Source organism: Mustela erminea, chromosome 2, assembly GCF_009829155.1.
Source record: "Mustela erminea isolate mMusErm1 chromosome 2, mMusErm1.Pri, whole genome shotgun sequence".
NCBI lineage: Eukaryota > Metazoa > Chordata > Mammalia > Carnivora > Mustelidae > Mustela > Mustela erminea.
In genome coordinates this window covers 154729113-154742327 of record NC_045615.1, presented here as the reverse complement: position 1 = coordinate 154742327, position 13215 = coordinate 154729113, and the positions used below count along the sequence as shown (strand labels likewise).

At 35.4% G+C, this 13215-nt stretch overlaps 1 protein-coding gene across 1 annotated transcript in view; it reads right to left on the bottom strand.

Moving 5' to 3' along the window:
* The window catches only part of DCK (deoxycytidine kinase), a 28184-nt gene that overhangs the window by 14183 nt on the left and 786 nt on the right, over nucleotides 1–13215 (bottom strand). Inside the window, exon 2 of the mRNA XM_032334534.1 lies at nucleotides 8627–8742. Coding sequence (XP_032190425.1) covers nucleotides 8627–8742 — 116 coding nt within the window. The remainder of the gene's footprint in view (nucleotides 1–8626; nucleotides 8743–13215) is intronic.

Genomic DNA, 13215 nt, shown 5'->3' with positions numbered 1-13215 from the left:
GCAAGAAGCTAACTGTCAACAATAGGTCTGCTTAGAAAAACTCTCAACGGATGATAAACTGAAACAAAGGTGTAGTTTGTTGCCTTCCCAAACTGCTTAAAGACTGAATTTTTTAAGTTTCATTAAAAAGGCTTTATTAATTTAATTATAAACTGACTTTCCATTTATTCAGCATCCTCCAGGAGAAAAATGTTTCATACAAGTGAGTCTTTTCAACTAAATGAAGTTTATCAACTTAACCACTTTTTTTATGTAGTTATTTTTTTATAGGGAGAAGACACTAGTATGTATTTTATTTTCCTACCCACGTAAGGATAGCATTTTGAAACTACTCAGTAATAGACGCTTATTCTTAGACAACTTTATAAATTTATAAATACCGAGTGCTGGATATATAAAAGAAATTAGGAACAGAGCACAAGCCTCCAATGTACACATAAAATATCAGGCACAAAGTATTCATATTGCTATGCAATCTTATACCAAATGAGCCCAAATTGGTATTAGTTTTTAGTTCTTGTCTATTGTTGTTTTTCTATTTCTTCCTTAGATGTCAGGTCATCGATGTGGCCATCTCTTTACAGTCCCTCCCTTGATAGAAAATAAGTTTATTAGATTGTGTCAAAAGTGTTAAGTAGATACCCTATGAAGAAACCACATTCATTTTAATGCATATTTTTGTGACCTCCATTTGGGCTGCTCAAATGATTTGTTTCCTTCCTTTTTCTCAGCTTATTTGTGCGTGCCTAATCCAGTACTTTTTAACTATTACAAACATCCCTTCTTAAAAGAAAAGGTAAGTAAATGTTTTTTTTTTTTTAAGCATATTTCCATCATGTATTGTCATTCAAGCAGAGTTTGGCAACATAAAATAATTTGGTAAATTTTACCAATCAAAAAACGTTTTCTCTTAACAAAACTTCTTTCCTGGATGTCAGCTACTCCCCCTCAAAGAGGGTCTATGAGTAGACCAAAAAACAAGTATAAACCTACAGTGTGAAAAAAAAAATAAATTAAAAAATCCAATAAAACAGAAATCCCAGGTCACATTATATTTATTTCTAATGACACCAGCTTTTACACACTTCCCCAGTTCTTCAGAAAGGTGGTAAATGATTGTGGTCATGTATTTTAAAGTAAATCATATTCAAAAACAGCTTCAGGGGAAAGAAAGTGATATAAACCAACGAAAAAAATTAAAAATAATAAAATGAAATAGAGCCGTTAGGCCTTCTCCCTTTGTGCATTAAATTAACCAGAATATTAATGAGTTACCGCTGATTTTCTGAGTTACAGTTAATTTCATGATAGGTGCTAGCATTTATCTGATAGCAAAGTAGACTCCAAGCTTAATCCTAACATCATCTAAAGAAGTTTTTTCCTTTCACTAAAGGAATTATGTATCTTTGATGCTAAAGTAGAGGGGCAGAGTCATAGTGGTATCCATGTATCTACAGAATTCTCTGTAATGAAAATATTAATTCAAAACAAAAAATTTAAGTCTTGGATTAGTCTGCTCTATTCCTGGTTACATTATTCATGGCGTGCTTTTTTAAAATGAATGTGCTTAGGGCTGTGAGCCAAAGGGCATATTTAAGTTTTTCTAATAATTTATTTTTTTATCTCTTAGAAGTGGAAAATAGAGACTATCTGTTGAAGATCTCTTCCACATAAGTTAATTAAACTTGGAACCTTTGAGTTTAAGTTATATTAAAAAATAAACGTAAGGTACTCCTATTTAGAAATGCGTGTGTGGCAGATACTGCTATTTGTTCCCTAAAGACATATCGTTTTTCTTCCTGGACACAAACTAAGTTTTATTTCCCAGCCTCCCTTGTAGTTGAGTGTGGCCATGTGACTCAGGTTCTAGTCAGTGGAAGTGGAGCAAAACAATGAATACCATTTCCAGGCTTCACTCTAAACACCTCTCAAATGTGATGTTTCTCTCTTTCTCCATCAGCTAGAAGCAAAGGACACCACGACCCTAGCGCAGAGGTTCTTCAACTACAGCTCCAGGGCAGGGGTAACAAAGTATGGTCCCCGTAACAGCAACATCAGCATCACTTGGGAAATTGTGAGAAATGCACATTTTTAGCACCCACTCTACACCAGACCTAATAAATCAAAAACTGGGGGTAGGGCCCAAATATGTGATTAAACAAGTCTTCCAGGTCATTCTAATAAACATTAATGTTTGAAGCACTGTTCTAGAAGTTGGATGAGCCACAATTTCGAAAACGTCTGGGTCCCTGAGTCACAGCATGGCATGTCATCCACCAAATACCGTGTTGTACTGTTCTCTGAGAAATAAAATTTTATTATTTTGAACTACAGAGATTCTAGAGCTCATTACAGCAGCAAATCTACCTGATACATACATTTAATAATATCTATTAGAACTGAACTTGGTTCATCTGAAAAACACAGAATAAATTTGCTATGCACAGGGATAACAAAGTAGATTACATACATATAAAATACGCTTGTTATATAGTGAGAAGTTTGAAACTTTTTTTGAAGAACTTAGAGGATAATATGCTAGGTGAAATAAGCCAGTCACAAAAGTACAAATACTGTGTGATTTCAATTATATTAGGGTATCTATAGTAGCCAAATTCAGGAATACCCAGCTGCCTAAGTCAATGGAGCATGCAACTCTTGATCTCAAGGTTGTAGGTTCAAGCCCCACAGTGGATACAGAGATTACTTAAAAATAAAATCTTTAAAATCAAGAAATAAATAAAACCTTAAAAATAAGTCAATTAATTAATTAAAGTAGTCAGATTCATAGATAAAAGAGAGAAGAATGGCAGTTCCCAAGGGTTAAGGGAAAGGGGCAAAGGAGAACTGTTTAATGAATAAAGTTTTAGTTCCACAAGATGAAAAGATTCCAAAGATCTGTTTTACAACACTGGAAATATACTTAACACTACTGAATTGAACATTTAAAAATGGTTAAGAGGGTAAAATTTATGATGTGTTTTTTACCACAATGAAAATATTAACACAAAAAAAAAGACTACACATCTCTTTTTATTTGGCTTTCCCAATACTCTCTTACTCTTGCCCAAAGTAATTCCAAAGTCTACTACATGAAAATAACTTAGAGAACCAATACTAACTCATCACCCAATTATAAAAATAATAGGTAGTGCTCTAAAAATATGCTTAAATTAAAACTAAATCAAAAATCTGCAGTACAATTTTACAGCTCTCAACATGTTAATTGTCTGAGTTTACACCAAATTAGAAAATTAACAGTAAAGCCAGGATATCATTTTCCAGTTTTTCAGGGTAATCTAAGAGCCCATACAAAATGTTTTCTTTTGATTCTATGTATGAGGTTCTGGAGACTACAAATTGCTGGGTTTTTTTGTATGCAACTATGACTGTTTAGGATAAAATGCATATTAAAATTTATCCAAAAAGTCACTGTGTATCATCTTTATCAACTTGAGTGTAATTTTATCAGTTTTTTCCCCTCTGAAAAGGACCCAGATTAAAAAAAAAATGTGAATACCTCAGGGTCAAATTATATTATGCAAAAGTTCAAAGAATAGGGTGCCTGAGTGGCTCAGTTGGTTGAGCAACTGCCTTGGGCTCAGGTCATGATTCTGGAGTCCTGGGATCCCGTCCCACGGGGAGTCAGCTTCTCCCTCTGACCTTCTCCCTTATCATGCTCTCTCTCTCACTCTCTCTTTCAAATAAATAAATAAAATATTTTTTAAAAAAAGAATATCTCTAGAATGCAGCTTAGCTATATTTATTTTTAAAAATCTGTATTCTTGGGCCACTTAACCTCACTTTCGGAAATTTGTCTTAAATAACCCAGAATACAGATTTAACCACAAAGATGTTTATTACATGACTAAGCAAATAGGCTATTGTTCCACTATTATTAGGCATTTGTATATATAAGTACTGGTACAAGCACACAATAAGTTAGGCTTCCATTAGAAATCATTTACAGATTGACATTTTTAATTACCTTTGATATAAACATTATGGGGGGGGGGAACAAAGCACGAAAGTGTATATTGTCGTACCAAGTAAGATCTGTAGTTTTCTCTAGGTAATAAGATTGTAGGCAAGTTTTATTTTCTTCCTTTGGTAATCTATATTTTCTTAACTTCAAACAATGAACACGTATAATATTCTTAAAAATTATGTCTCCTCCCCTGCCTATATTAGATATAGTAAATTACGATCTCATCTATACATAAGATACATGTAAGGTTGTGGGATAACAGATAAGTTTTACTCTGTTTCTGTCATTTATATCTGTAATTCTATAACACACATCATGATAGAATACTTGATTATTTTGCAGAAAGCACAAATTATTGTCAAGATAAGTGAAAATCAGTAATACTGAGTAAAGATACAAAACCATTTATCTTTTAATTCCAATCTAATCTTTGTAAACAATGCAAAAGAGTTGAATTAAGTTCAATCAAAAAGATCAGAATCTACCGAACAAGATAATCATAAAAGAGCCAACAAAAGTTATCAAGTGATTTCAGAAGGTATATATAGAAGTACTTTATCAAGCATTCTTAATTGATTTTCAAGAATGACTTATCAAAATGCTGTTATTTGAAAAACAAGTATGTTTTATCCCTTCTTTATCATACTTCTAATTTCCAGTAGCTCCTTAGTGGTAAAAAGTGTTCAAGTAAATAAAATACTTTACAGTTAATAACAAAGATCCCCTTAGACTTCAGCTTGATAAGAAAAACAAGATAGAGCTTGATAAGAAAAACAAGATAGAGCAGAGATATGTTCCTAAGAATTTGTCCATCTCAAAAATAAGCTAAAAGGAAGCAATTAAGTCAAAACTTTGGGCCTCAATAATAATATAAACCACCAAATAAAGGACTATTTGAAACAAACCTTCAATTCAAAGATTGGCTGCAACTTTAAAGATAATCTAGCCCGAGAGGGAAAGGAGGGAAGGCAATATAATCTTTTTAGGTTCTCCGCCTCATTGTTTTGCTAAAATTGGAGCTGCTGATCAATAGTAGAGCAACATTTCAGCCACTAGGTGGCAGGTTAAAAAAAAAATTAAAACGACTAAAAAACAAAACGCAAACAAAGGATGCAGGTGCAAATCAAGTTACAGACTAGGTTAAGAGATCAAAGGTACCAACAAACCAACAACCCAACTCTTCCAATTCCACAGCAACTGCCAAGAAGTGTGATTAAGTGAAGAACATCTGAAGTAGGACTGGCCTTGCCAGGGTTGGGTCTGAAGACCGTCTACTTCTCACTACTGATACCCTACTAAGAAAATTGAGATTTGGACAGTGGGTGATTTACATTATAATGCCAAGGAAACAATCAGAAATGAGTCTGGGGAAGAGAGCTCAAGGATGGAGGAAGAAAATACCTTTTCTTGCGTGTAGTGGAGGTGTGGAATAAGAAGAAAATATCCAAAGATACACAGAACCCACCCACCACCCCCCTCACACTCCACAACCTTCTCCCCAAAATACCATGCACACTGCCTGAAATTCCACCTAGAAGTGCAGAGGACTAACAACATAAACAGACCCCAATATAGGCACACAAATAAAACTATTCTCTAAGAATAGTTTTGCACCAAGTTATCAAATTTTAATACCATGGAGACATGACTAGATTACAGTAAACTGTATAATGAACATATTGGTTCATCCATATGGTAGTTACAGAGATCAGTTTGTAATTTTGACTCCAGTACGTGGGAAGAAAATGCCCCTACCCATAAACAGGAGTATCAGATCCGTGAGACCAAGAGTCTTAAAACACAGACAGATACATCAATCTGTCACAGTCTGATGACATTAGTCATTAAGACAATATAACTAATTCTCCTGAGCTCTGATTCTAACCTTAATAGACAATCGGCTTATTATACATTTGTCTTCTTATATATACTATTACAATGTTTTCAACCTCTCCTTTCCAACATAACTAAAGGGGTCAATATAAATCCAACACTAACAGTGATTCACTAGGCAGTCATTTTTACCTGAGGCATTCCACATATTAAAATTCCCAAGGGACTGTTTGTCATTTTTATAAAATACCCTAAAACTCTGAGATTCTATGAGTTCCTTCCACTGGTTGCGAATTATGGGTCTCCACAGAGAGTATGTTGACCTAATTCAGTTAATCTGATAATTACATTTCTCTCTACAAATTAAATGTTTCGGCGTTTTGGTTTTTATAGATCAGTTTCTGTACCCCAAATTAATTACAGGCATACTGATAGGCAGAGATGTGCCTCTGATGTGCCAAAGAACCAGTTGTATATATTTAATATGAGTTAGAAGCGTATGACACTAAAACTAGAATGGGCCTTAAATAGAAGTCAACTAGTCCAATTTAGTTTAACATTCTCTCAATGAAAAAATCCCTTCTGTATTTCTCACGTTGGTTTAATTTGTTCTACTTCCTACCTAACACCTGAGAATAACTGCACTGATAGTTTACTCCAGAAATGAGGAGGAAAAAGGTGTTTTTAGAATACAGGTCTCTCATTTCTAACGGTAAGCACACCTGAGCAGGGCACTTCAGTGAAAAAGGCCACAAGACATACTTTGGGAGATAAAAATGCAGAGTGGAGGGAAGACAGAAGACTCAAAGGAAAATGACAGCGGGACCTGAATAGGGACTCCACAAAAGAAATCCAAATGGCAAATAAATTAATTAAATAAAGGAGCACAATCTCATTAGCAATAAAAAAAATTTAAAAAACATAAAAGATATTAAACACCCAACAGAATGACGAAAATTAGGAAGCTGGATAATAACCACTTTGGAAAACAGGCATCATACAAATAGCCCACCAACCAGGGATTTTACTTCTTATTCCCAGAGAAACTCTTTTATGTGTACACCAGGGTTCATGTTCATAAGTGGGCTGTTTTTATAGAAACTAAACTAGAAATCACTCAAAAATTGATCAAAAGTATAGAACAGATAGGTGATATATGAATACAAGTGAATATTATATGGCAATGAAAATGCACAAACTGCAAATGTATGCAACAATATAGACAAATTTCACAGACTTAAACAAAAAAGCAAGAGGAGATAGATTACAAACAGTTGATTTCATTTATATAACATTTAAAAACACAAAACTAAATTCTATTTCTCAGAGATATGTTCACATATGGTCAAATTATTTTTAGAAAGCAGAAGTATTATTGCAAAAGTTATCTTATGGGATTGATTACTCCTAGCAGAGTTACTCAAGAAAGAGATACTATGACCTAAGGACAAACAGGGAATTCTAGAATATCAGGTATATTCTATTTCTTTACCTGGCTGATGATTAGCTTTCCAATTGTTCTTCAAACTATACATAAGTTTCCTATACTTTTCTATAGTTATATCATGTGTCATAAAAAAAATGTGAAAAGAAAGAAGCAAATCAATTTACCCACTTTAAAATTCTACTTAAGGCTAATCGTGCCTTTCCCCACAGACCAGACTGAAATATCAATTTCTTAAGAAAACGGAGTACATATGGAAAAGAAATCCCTTCAAGATTTAATCCTAGGTTATTCTAAGGATCAGAGTGTACTAAGCTGCACCCCTAAAGTTAACTATGTTTGACAAATCAGTGTGAGAAATATTTTTTGGTTTACATTTTAAATACTCAATTATTATTCCCAGATCCCTTTATACCAACAGCTAAACTTGAAAAAACAGACATTTTTGTTCAATCCTCTCTCTTCCTCTATTCTAACAAAGTAAGTTTATAGAACACATTTCCATTTGGAAGATTTCTGCTATGCTGTTTTCAGTTTCAAGTCTCATTTCTCCAGAAATGAAAGTCTTAGCCATCAGATCTCTTTCCTTTATATACATACAATAAAAAATACTGTTATAAAAAATGAAAGTTTTTGGCAATGTAGAATGGAAAGTGCTAGGAAATTAACCATTGTGTCCAGGGTGTCCAGGGTGGAAGTCTGGCAGAATGAAAAGTACAAAGAAATAAGAATATAAATCTTCTCACTAATACAAAAGGCTCAGAAAGTAAACTAATAGGGATGCCTGAGTGGTTCAGTTGGTGAAGTGTCTGCCTTCGGATCAGGTCAGGATCCCAGGACCTGGAATCCAGCCCCACATAGTGGGCGGGGGGGGGGGGGGGGGGGGGTCTTGCTCAGCAGGGAGCCTGCTTCTCCCTCACCTCCCCACTCCTGCTCTCTCAGTCTCTCTCTTTCAAATAAATAAATAAAATCTTAAAAACAAAAAAAGGTAAACTAATAAAATTAAGTTATTGGATACGTTTTTTGGTCTTTGTTTTCCTGTTCACTAGTTTTTAAACAAAATGTTAAATCTATTCAAGGAATTTAATTTGCAATTAGATATTTTTAACTTTTTAATTAATTTTTTAAAACTCTTAAAATTCTACTTAGATGTAATGAGTACATAAATCTTGAGTGCAAAGCTCAATGAATGTTTATACACCCACACACACACACATCCATAAATGAAGATGAAAATACAGACTTAAAGCTAGATTTGAAAATTTTATTAGAAAAAAAGAAAAAAAACCCAAAAGGTTAAATACCACTGCTCCTCTAAAGCAAAAGGAATTTATTTTATTTAGTTAATTTTGTTTTCATACCTCACAGTCTCCTTGAGCATTTTGAACATTGCACCACCTGGCAACAGGTTCAGGAACCACTTCCCAATCCTCACAGACCTGTTTAAGGATATTCACGAATGTTGTCTTCCCTGAAGCTGTTGTGAGAAGAAAAGAAAATTGAAGAAGGAGACTTAGGAAAAAAAAGTCAAAATAGTCATCAACTTTTTCAAAATACAAAAAACAAAAATATTCAATTTCTTAAACTTTCTCTTTAGATTTGTTTTAATAAAAACTAAAAGGATCCCTACCACTTGTATTAGGCATATTTGTTATTCTTTTTAGCTTATCAAGGCTACGGAACAGAAGAATTTAAAACCTGGTGAAATTGTGGGCAAGGTGTTACAGCAGAAAAAAAAAATCCTAGTCCTAGCCTCACTTTCCTTAATCAAGTAATTAGAGATAACTGTGGGAAATGGTTAAGGCTATTTTTCCATTTAATTAAATATGTGATCTTGGGCAAGTCATTGAATCTCTCTGAGCCTGTTTCTTCATAATACAATGGAAATAATAATACCCTCTTTATGGAAACTGTTGTGATAAACAAGCTATGACTATAGTGACAATCATTATGGGCTCTTGCCTTTTCAAAATTTTTCTGTCTACTGGCTCTATTCTCTCAGTTTACAAACTTAAATCCTTCCCATCTAAAACCAACTTAGAAACAGCCAAATGAACTATAAAATCAAGATAAAGATGTATCCAATATCCAGAGTTTTACAATGAGAATCGGTATGATTACATGACACTAACTGTATAACTACACAACATTAAGCCATAGTACCCAACAGAAATTATAAAAACATTTTTATAAAGACCCTTATAAGGAATAGCCATGTTTTCTCTGCTTCACTTTCACAGTTCTGTGCACTTATCCAACCCTTTAGAAAAAAGCTGTATGTACTTTGCTTCTCCTTGATCATTCACTAGCTTCTGAGACACCTATAGGGAAATAGTTCACATATAATCAGAACATATTAACTCACTATTTTAATATTACTTGGAAATACATTCCATTTAACAGTAGGGAAAAGTCTTGACCTAGAATTCAACGGGGTGTAGCAACATTCCTAATGACCACCACACCCTTCCTATCTGAAGTCACCAAACGTGGTTATATTAGACATCTCTGGTCAACATAATGTGCTCTCTCTCTTTTTCTCTCCATATGTATATAAAAATACACACACAGATTAAAATATAAAAAAGAAGCTTCTGCAAGCTTAAAAAGAAAGGTTCCACATCCTTATAAACCGGATCCAAAGAGGGCAAAAAGAACTTACTTTTGACTTGAATACTATATTCAAATCTAGGACATTACACAAGCAACAGAAAAGAAGAAAAAACAGAAGAACTTTAAAAGACCACACATAGAGGGACACCTGGATAGCTCAGTTGGTTGAGTTTCTGACTCTTGGTTTTGGCTCAGGTCATGATCTCATGAGTCATGAAATCAAGCGCCTTTTCAGGATCCAAGCTCAGCTGGGAGTCTGCTTGAAGATTCTCTCCCTCTGCCCCACCCCTCAGTCTTTCTCTCAAATAAATAAATTCTCTCTCTTTTTTTTTTTTTTAAAGAAGATCACACATAGAGCAAAAACAGGGACGGAAGGAAGGGAGTCAATAAGAAGGTAACATAGAACAAAGAACTGCTGAGAAGCAACACACAAAGTCATATTATATTATCACCACAGGAAAGAGGAAAGTTTTAAGGATAAACTAGATGACCATTAGATTTAATCATGGGAAAAAAGATTGGTGACAACAGATTTCGAATGGAGCATTTAGTATGGTAAGCAGAAGCATATAAATGACCACTGGACATTCACTGAACTAGAAGGAGGAAGGAAAGGAAAACATGATGTTCAGAAAGAGAATCCAGTCGGGACATCTCGGTGGCTCAGCCAATAAAGCATCTGCCTTTGGCTCAGGTCATGAGCCCAGGATCCAGGGATTGAGTCCCACTGGGAACCTGGGATGGAGTCGCACATTGGGCTCCTTGCTCAGTGGGAAGTCTGCTCCTTCGCACATTGGGCTCCTTGCTCAGTGGGAAGTCTGCTCCTTCCTCTGCCTCCTGCTCTCTCTTCTTGTGCTCTCCCTTTCTCTCTCTCTAACAGATAAATAAATAAAACCTTAAAAAAAAGAAGAAGAAGAAGGGGCGCCTGGGGTGGCTGAGTGGGTTGAGCATCTGCCTTTGGCTCAGGTCATGATCTCAGGGTCCTGGGATCGAGCCCTGCGTCCGGCTCTCTGCTCTGCAGGGAGCCTGCTTCCCCCTCTCTCTGCCTGTTGCTCTACCTGCTTGTGATCTCTCTGTCAAATAAATGAATAAAATCTTTAAAATAAATAAATAAATAAGTGGTTTTTAAAATTTTTTTTAAATTAAAAAAAAAAGAGAGAATCCAAGGAACACATTAAAAAATCATGCATCAGCCAGAGCCTGAAAGCGTTCAAAGCTAGAACATTCAGCTTTCTTCTGACATGCCTACAAACAGAAAAATTTCATGTGGTCATACTCTAAAATTTTAAGAGCAAAAACAGTTATTCTTTAAAATCATTCTTTAGTTCAAGCAGAGTAACAATAGTTACCTGTCACTCCAATCAGATTAATATCTAGTTCCTTAACTTTGGGGAGAAAGTAGGGAGCTAGAAAATAAGCCAATTATAAACTAATACTCGATGAAAGCAAAGGAAAACAAGGATCAAAGACACTGAAGTTAAAACTTTAAAAAGCCATAGGACCTAACAGAATTACTAATGCCAAGCAGGTATTATGATGCCAAAAATCATCTATACAAACTATTAAGATGAGAAGAAACAGGTAAGGCCTCCAGAAATCTAACACAAGTGCGTATTTTAGTAACAAAGAGCGTGAGAAGTTACATGAGTATAAAACTAAAATGACCAGTTGAAGTTCAAATTCTAGGAATCACAAAATACTCTTCTACACACATATTAGCAATTTGTATATTTATACTTATTTGGGTCTTGCAAATAAGGTGGAAGGGACAGAAACAGCAGTGCTAGCACATTAACAGCAACTGACAAAGCCTCAGTGTCAGGAAAACAGTGAGTGGTAAGAAACATAATCCATCTAAATAGCAAATTGTTATCTAACAGAAACACAGGACCAGTGTTACCAGATCTTCAGATATTTTAAGAAATGCCAAGAATCTACAAGTTCAAAAGAAATCTCGAAATTTTTAAATGCTAGCAATTCATTAATTTCTTTTTTCCCCAAATCTATGTGGGCCACTATTGTGCAAATCCAAGACACCAGTTTGCCAGTTTGCAAGTCCTTCCAGTGTAGGTAATGGAGAAATTAGAGAATGTTAAGTAGGGGATAACACAATTAGATTTGTATATAGAAAGTCTGCTCTGGAACTGGTAAGAGAAACTGGAGATGGGGTGACATATTAGGAAATTATTTCAGGTGCTGGGAAGATTATAAAGATGCTTGGGGAGTAGTAACTTTCTAGATATGTTGCTTAATTGGATTTAAGAAATGGAAGGGGATTAACTCATCATTGTATTGATCTAAAGGTTGATCATTTAAATTGACTTTTGAAATGGCTTTGTTCAACCACTTCCTCCTTTATATATGTTCGTCTTTATCCAATATGTAGCTATGGGGAACCCTACTAGTAAACATTCAACTTCAAAGAACTTATCCTAAGAGGTAATGAGAGTCTATTATAAGGCTCTTTTCCACTGGTGCCTGAATACTGGAGCAACGCAACAAGATCTCCTCTTTAAGAGTGTGTTCAGCTACTTTCTACTCCTTGGAATGCTGCTAGAGCATTTGCCCCAGCTTTTTAAAGAAGTACAAGAGTTTTGAATGCAGTTAAGAATTAAAAAAACATTTGCTGTATGCATGAATGACCACTACCCAACTTGGAGCCAAAAAAATTCTATCAGAACAGGAAGTGCCAGGCATAGGTTTCCTGTGGTAGGAAACACAGAAGAATGTAAGTTCAGATGTACCTTGCAAATGGACATGCATGGTCTATTCTGCCCTCATCTGGGTTAGGAACAGAAACATGCGGGTCTTTCAATCAGAAGCCAATGTTTACTTGGATGTGGGGCCAAGAGTGAGCGACGCCATGATATTAAGATCATTAAAAAAAACTCTTTCCTGGTCTCTTCCCTTGTGCTGGAATGTTGAGAGCCATTTTATCCATAACCGTTACAACTGAAACCATCCAAATGTTCAGAGCTGGGGAGCGAGAAACTGTGGTACATCCAGGCACTGGAATACTACTCGGCAAAGAAAGAGAACAGAGACAAACAACGCGCTAAAATAAAAGCAGCATCGTGCTCAGTAAACGAAGCGAGACCACGAGAGGCTACGAACTCTCTGATTCCATCTATGAGACAGTCTGGAAAAAGGCAACACTTAGCGGGGCAGAAACCCAGTCAGTGGTTGCCAAGGGGTAGGAGTGCGGAGGTTGCTGACTGCGCAAGAGCGCCAGCGACCTTCCTGAGGAGATAACCAGGTACTGAAGCCTGATCATGAAGGCAGCGAAGCAGCATGATGTGTCTGTCATACCTCATTGAAGAGGACACCTAAAAAAGGA